Genomic DNA, 7,916 nt, shown 5'->3' with positions numbered 1-7,916 from the left:
CAAACGTGATTTGTTGGAACTGTGGAGAAAAAGGGCACTTTCGGACGAACTGTACAAAGCCTAAGAAAAAACAAATTCAAAAATTTTGAGATGACAATGATTCTGTAAATTCAGCAGAGGACATTGGGGATGCTCTAATCCTTAGTGGGAACAGCCCGGTTGAATCATGGATTTTGGATTCTGGTGCATCTTTCCATTCGTCTCCAAGCAAGGAGTTGTTCCAAAACTTCAAATCTGGAAATTTTGGAAAAGTATATCTTGCTGACAATAAAGACTTAGAGATTGAAGGAAAGGGGGATGTTTGCATAAAGACCACCTCGGGAAACCAGTGGACATTGGAGGATGTCAGATATATTCCTGGGATCAAGAAAAATCTGATCTCTGTTGGTCAGTTGGATAGCACGGGATATGCAGCAGAGTTTGGGAAAGGTTCGTGGAAGATCGTGAAAGGTGCTATGGTAGTAGCTCGTGGCACCAAATCTAGAACCTTGTACACCACTGCAGGGTGTATAAACATGGCCGCTGTTGCTGAAGGTGCATCCGATTCATGTCTGTGGCACAACAGACTTGGACACATGAGCACTAAAGGAATGAAGATGCTGGTTGCAAAAGGAGCATTAGAGGGTCTGAAGTCTGTTGATATGGGTCTTTGCGAGAGCTGTGTTATGGGCAAATAGAAAAGAGTAAGCTTCACAAAGACTCCTAGAGAGCCAAAGAAAGTGCGGTTGGAAATGGTCCATACAGATGTTTGGGGACCATCTCCAGTATCATCACTTGGAGGATCCAGATTCTATGTTACCTTCATTGATGATTTCAGCAGGAAGGTATGGGTTTATTTCTTGAAGCATAAGTCAGATGTGTTTGAAACTTTCAAGAAGTGGAAAGCTGAAGTTAAGAATCAGACCGGTTTGAAAGTCAAATGCCTAAGGTCTGACAATGGAGGAGAGTATGACAAATCAGAGTTCAAGGCATTCTGTGCAGCTGAGGGAATCAGATTGATGAGAACAGTTCCCGGTAAGGCAATGCAGAATGGAATTGCTGAGAGGATGAACAGAACATTGAATGAGCGTGCAAAGAGTATAAGGATACACTGTGGGCTGCCCAAAACACTTTGGGCAGATGCTGTGAGCACAGCTGCATACTTGATCAACAGGGGACCATAATTTCCTTTAGGGTTCAAGATTCCAGAGGAGGTGTGGACAGGAAAAGAACTCAAGTACCCACACTTGAGGACTTTTGGTTGCACTGCTTATGTTAATGTTGATCCAGAAAAGAGAGACAAGCTTGATGCCAAGGCTGTGAAGTGTTACTTCAAAGGATATGGTTCTGATTTGTTTGGTTACAGGTTTTGGGATGACAAGAACAGAAAGATCCTGAGACATTGTGACGTGACATTTGATGAGTCTGTCCTGTACAAGGATAGAGAGCAGAAGGTTCTAGAGATTAGAAGGCAAGTGGGAGTTGAGGTTGAGTTGGAGAAGAGTAACCCCAGAGATGTCGAAGCATATACTCAACCAACTCCTACTGAAGAATCTGAAGTGGAGCAAGTTACACCTGAGCAGGTGTTAAGGAGATCATCCAGATCCATCAGGGCACAAGATAGGTATTCACCTTCATTACACTATCTATTGCTGACTGATGAGGGGGAACCAGAGTCTTTTGATGAGGCTCTACAGGTGGAGGATTCGATCAAGTGGTATCAGAGCCAGATTCAATGACGGAGTCAGGTTCAGTGGTTCGATAATCGATGATTGAACCAGGTTAGAAAGATGTGTTCATCTGGGTGGTGTAGTTCTAACAGTAACCTTTTTTGACAGTAATGAAGATTCTGTTGGAGAAATTGTTTCAGAGGAGAAGCAAGTTGTTGAATATTAAGTCAAGAAGGTGGACAAATTTATTTTGTCAGAAATTCAGGCCAAGGGGGAGATTTGTTGGGTTTTATTTGCCCTGATTTCTTACCATAAATAGGTTTTCCTCTTAGGAAAAGGTTTTGAATTGACTAATCCTTTTTTGGTAGGAAAAGGTTTAGGGCTCTATAAATAGAGGCATGTTCCTTCTAACTTAATCAGCATTCACAATGTAGTCTTAAGGGCTTTGAGAGTTTTGGTTAGGGGGAGAATTTATGGGTCACAAGCTTGATACGGTATCGCTTGTGTGAACCTCCCATGTATTCTGAGTGAATTGGTTGAGGTTGTTTCCCTCTGTATTTTGTACTCTCATATTTATAGTGGATTGCTCATCTCCTTTGTGGACGTAGGTCGATTGACCGAACCACGTTAAATCATTGTGTCTTTTGGTATATTTCTTGTTGTCTTCTTACTCGTGGTCTTTCGATGTTTGCATTGCTAGCTTTCGCATTTACACCTGCTTATTTTCGGTCCTAACAGTTGGTGATTTGTTTTGATTTAGAGATATTAAGTTTTCTTTGAAACATCTTCAACAATTTCATTATAAATTTTGGAGATGTTTAGAAATGATTTAGGAAGGGTTTAATTAATTTATTTTTTAATTTAAAATTGAACATTGAAGAAGACTATATATCTTTCTTATATATCAATGAATTTTCTCTTGTATGTATGTTGGATATTCTTCATGTATACCCATATATCTCTTATAATATACCTTTGATTGGCTTCAATAAGTTTTTGTTATGATTGATTTGGGCATACTACTTAGATATACACACTAACTTGTCCTCAACAATTTTTGGCTATGATTAATTTAGGCATACTACTTACATATAAATTTTAACTTGGCCTCGCTGATAAGTAAATATTCCAACTATAAAAATGCATATCTAGCACATCAGCTCGTCCTTGCTAATTATATCTTGTGGACATTCGATGCTAATACGGAACATAAATTATTTGGAGGTGTTTATATGATCATTTTACAAGTTATGTTACTCAATTAATACCATGGAAATGAGTTAGAGTGTGTAGATGTGTATCCCAAATTTAGAGTATTTGATTGTCAATTGAGACCAAATTAAGATTTCCATTTATATTCCAAAGTCATTGACTTATATGTTAATATCCTTTTTAGTGTTCTATGCATAATAAACGTTTGTTTTTTAATATAGTAACAAGATATATAATTAAACAGTCTTTTTTATTTCACTACTTGGAACGTTTTACATATTGATATTTGGAGGGGAGCGTTACTTACCACCTTTACCTCCAAAAAAGTTGCAAAACATTAAAGTTTGCTATAAATAGAAAAAGGGACTAAACATTGCAACCCTTAATAACTTAAATCAAATATTTGGTACTCATTTTTTTCTTTTCATAAACCTTAATTTGTTTTCCTGCAATTTTTACGGATTTGTCCATTGGTGCCGGTAAGAGGGCTAAGATTTCCCATTTTCACCATAGCATTTGCAAAATCAGTGGAGAAAGTCGCGGAATTGGAGCTTTAAGTGTTAACTATTGAGTCTGTAGATCCTCCATTAAATAATACTTGATCAGAATGAAAAAGACCCTTTTGAATTTGCATGTTCTTGTAGTAAGCATTGTCAAATGAAGTTGGGCTTGTGATGTCTAGTGGGCTAAGATTGTTGTCACCACCACTTTGTGGACAATTTGCTTTTACTGTTGTTGCAGATGAGGCATTTATATTGGCTTCACTGTATAAACGCGTTCTGAAAGAAGTACATCGAGTTTGGCCTATTGTGTGACTTCCTGAAATATTCCAAGAAATTAAACATGTATGTGACAAAGTAGAACCATAGACTCTCCGTTTCAAAATATTTATCGTATTTTTTATTTACATAGAGTATTTGATAATTATAGTCTTATTTATGTCGTAAATGACAATAATACTGTAACATGAAGGGAGTACCAAATAATTGGTAAAGTTGAGGACAGGTATGAAGATTAATAATCAACTTGCTAGGAATATTTAATGGGCATATATTGACAATAAGTAACAAACAAATGACTATATATAATTGATGCTCTTTTAAGTAATTATTATTATTGCTTTACTTTTACTTACTATTATAGAAGAGTGAGTTTGATTTCGTTGTATCAATATGTGTGCTTGATATTATTTTTTTTCCGTAATATTTTATCATTTTATAATTGGTAATTAGTATTTTTGTGCTTGGTATTATTTTTTAATTTTAGGTGATATTTTTTCATTTCCTGATTAGTATTTAAGTATTATCTTTTGTTATTCCACATGCATTATATTAGGATACCTACAAAATTACTTATGCACAATACATTATACGTGATTCTATTCTTTCATATTATTTGTTATAATATTTTTACATTTTTTAAACGTACATAAATAAAAATAAAATTTTTACTAATTTACTTTCAATTTTTTTTAATACTTTCTACCTTTATTTTACTTGTCATACATGAATTTAACACATTTATTAAAAAAATAATAATTGATATGACTATTTAATTACTACACTATTTCTAATAATTGGTGTTTATTATTAAGTCTTGAAAATTTGAGGAATAAGTAATTTATGTTGAATATGGAACATGAAAAAGACTATCTTTTCTTCATATAAATTATCGAAATCTGAACCCTCCATGAAAAATTTAGCACTCATCAAGTCGTTGGCTTGAACTAAAAATTATAAAACTAGAACAAATTCTATTATAATCAATTGAATTATAATTTAACGAATATTATTTAAATTAATTAAATTATTACTCAATAAAATTTATTTAAATTAATATAATTATAATTATTTTTATTACTAAATCATTTTCCATAAGACCCGTGCTTGCGCGGGCTTGCCATCCTCTAAGATAAATCTAAATGAACAATGAAAATGACGTTTACTCTAATAATGTAATATTATTTACTAGTGCAAGTTATTTACTCTATTAAAAATTTAGGGTTAATTAATTACCTTATGCAAGCTGCAACATGCAAGTGAAGCATAATATCATTTTTAACATGTGCTAGCTTGTTTAGTTACCAAGTAACCAATTACTTTATTAAAGAGATTTAATCGTAAATATAAGTGACTTGAATGTATAAAACAAACCTGAAAGAGCAACCATTTCCCTAGTCGTTAACCCTTTGTTAGAGAAGGAAGAAATGAGTGCACTGAGGTTTGAAGTTGGTCCAAGAAGATTGTTGTTGGCTGCACTCAGATTTGCAGTAGTTGAGTCTCTTCTACCTAGTAAAACAGTCCAACTAGGGCCACCAAGCTAAAGAAATCCACAATTATTCATTTTTCATTTTGAAAATAATTTATTTTTTTTTAAATTTCAAAATATGGTCAAATCCACTTACTTTGACAACTGAATCTCGTGCTGCAACAGCTAAAATATCTGCACAAGATACAATGCCCGCACAGGAAGACTCCACTTGAGTTTTGATGGTGTCTATCACATCAAATCCTCTAATCGATCCACTATTTAGTGCAGCAGTTTTCTCTCCCGTAAAGTTTGATGTATCATCTAGTAGCACGGATGCATCACAACCCTAACGAATTAGGTAAAAATGTCACATGACATGTTTAATTTATTTCACATCGAATAAAAGTTGTTATAAATATAAATTAATCGGTCACATATTAATTTAATTAGTGTATGTCACATTAGTGGTTGCTTGTAATCTCAAAGGTTTCTTAATCTCATCATCATCAATAGTAGCTTCAATAGTTAACATGGAGAAGAAGACAAGAATTATTAAATTAATTAAGATGTTATTTTCAAGATTGAAGAACTTATATTTGAAAGTCAATGGCGTGTTAGTCAAAACACACACACTTAATTATTGGTCAATATCAATGTCTTATACCATACCTACCTAGTGATACTATAATCTTGAATAACTCTACTATTTAAGTTTCATATATACCACTCAATTAACTGTGCTTCAATCTCAAATTAGACGGACGTATCCGACACATAACCTATAGGTTCAAGCGGAGCCCATTGATTTTGACATAGGCTATGTACATATGTGCTCAAAAATCCACTTAATATGTACAAAAGGGTCATATTATTAACTAGAGTGTTTTAGTCATCTATCTATATGACAAAAATGAAAAAGAAAATTATTTGCACCAATATATGCATGCATGGACACTAATTATGAAGCAAGAATGTTATATATTTGCTAGAGAAGGAAATAAGGTTAAAAATTAACTTGCATTAACAAAACAATCATGGAAATGAAGACGAAGCAATGAAGCCCCCATTCGAGCCTAACTAGAAACAGCAGAATTCACCGCAGTTTTAATAATCGATAGGACATTTGGGCATGATGAAGAGTAGAAATTGGTGGACAAAGATTGAGCAGAGCTCAATATAAGAAGAAAAGGAAATATTATTAGAAAAACCAATGATATGTTAGCCATAGCTACTAAAAAGAAAGAGTAGTAACTACTAAGTAGAAAGAAAAAATGCTTTTGCTTCTGTCGCGACCCAAAACAAGCCGCGAGTGGCACCCACACTTATCCTCCTATGTGAGCGAACCAACAAATCTAAACCCCAACATTTACCAATATCTCAACCATAGCGAACAAAATATAATGCGGAAGACTCAAAACACATTAACGAAAATCAATTAAACAAACTTCTAAAGTTAATACTTATTATTCCCAAAATCTAGAAGTCATCACATCAAGAACATTTATCCTCAAATTTCTAAATCTAAGAGTATTTAAGAAGCTAAAATAAGTAAAAGAATGGTCCATGTCCGAACTTCAAGACATCAAGACGTGAAGGAGAGAATCCAGCACGAGCTAGGAACAATAGCTCACACTGAATTCTGATATGCTAGAGACTGGCTAGAGTTGAGGGCGAGTCGAAGTCGATGGCGCACTTGTTGCACTCCACAAAATAACAAAGAAGAAAATACAAGTAGGGGTCAGTACAAGGAACAAGTACTGAGTAGGTATCATCGGCCAACTCAGAATAGAAAGCAATATATACTGAATAATAATGTAAATTCAACCACAATACTTAACAGGTGACAACAACAAGTACAAGAACCATTGGCAACAACACCAAGCACACCCATGAGGACTCAAGCCTCCACGCCATACTCATTTGGGAAAATAGTTTCTTTGAATTGAGTATATTAACATAATTCAATATTACTTCTCTTTATTATTATCGTGTAGGAACGTGACACTCCGATCCCCTAATACTACGTGTCGGAATGTGACACTCTGATCCCCTAATACTACGTGTTGGAACGTGACATTCCGATCCCCTAATACTACGTGTCGGAACGTGACACCCGATCCCTTAATTCTACGTGTCGGAACGTGACACTCCGATCCCCTAATTCTACGTGTCGGAACGTGACACGCGATCCATTTATCTCATTGTTTTAGTTCATCAAGCCTTCTTTATGTGGCATCATCTTAATAGAGAGGATTTAATATTCAACAGTCTCATCGTTCTAATCCATCACAATTACATAATCACAACATACCAACACACAATCCAGCATATAGAAGACTTTACAATACTACCCAACACATATCAATTGCTATTTAGAGTTTATCTATCAAATAGAAACAAACCATAACCCACCTCCACCGAAGAATTGTGATCAAGCAAGCTACTTCTCAATGTCTTTGCTTTCCTCTTCGCTTCTTTCTTTTCTCGCTCGTTCTTCCTCTCTCTGTTCTTTTTATTTTTCCTTCGCCAGATTCTTTTTCTTTTACTCTAATTATCATATAATCAAGTATAAAAGATGGTAAAAGTAACCCACTATTTATTTCCTTATTAACTTCTTTAACCCCCAAGTAAATAAATTATTAAACATACCCCTCTAATTTCATACTTATAATCATGAATAGTCCAAAAAACCCCTCAAAAACTTTTAGCAGAATTCCGACCTAGTTGGGGTTACGCAACTTGTGACGGCCCGTCGTATCTGTGACGGTCCGTCCTGCGGGTCCGTCACAAAGTTTAGAGAGTCAA

At 34.8% G+C, this 7,916-nt stretch overlaps 1 protein-coding gene across 1 annotated transcript; it reads right to left on the bottom strand.

Annotated features, from left to right (window-relative positions):
• Nucleotides 1-3,094: 3,094 nt before the first annotated feature.
• On the bottom strand, nucleotides 3,095-6,400 carry LOC101252017 (cationic peroxidase 1-like). Its single transcript, XM_069288883.1, has 4 exons — nucleotides 6,131-6,400; nucleotides 5,266-5,457; nucleotides 5,015-5,180; nucleotides 3,095-3,680 (listed from the first exon to the last, which is right to left on the bottom strand). The coding sequence occupies exons 1-4, from the start codon at nucleotides 6,176-6,178 to the stop codon at nucleotides 3,415-3,417; spliced, it is 672 nt and encodes a 223-aa protein (XP_069144984.1). The 5' UTR covers nucleotides 6,179-6,400; the 3' UTR covers nucleotides 3,095-3,414.
• Nucleotides 6,401-7,916: the final 1,516 nt, after the last annotated feature.

This window comes from Solanum lycopersicum, chromosome 9 (assembly GCF_036512215.1).
Source record: "Solanum lycopersicum chromosome 9, SLM_r2.1".
Classification (NCBI taxonomy): Eukaryota; Viridiplantae; Streptophyta; class Magnoliopsida; order Solanales; family Solanaceae; genus Solanum; species Solanum lycopersicum.
Note: the sequence above shows the minus strand (reverse complement) of the source record. Positions and strands in the feature narration are given on the sequence as shown.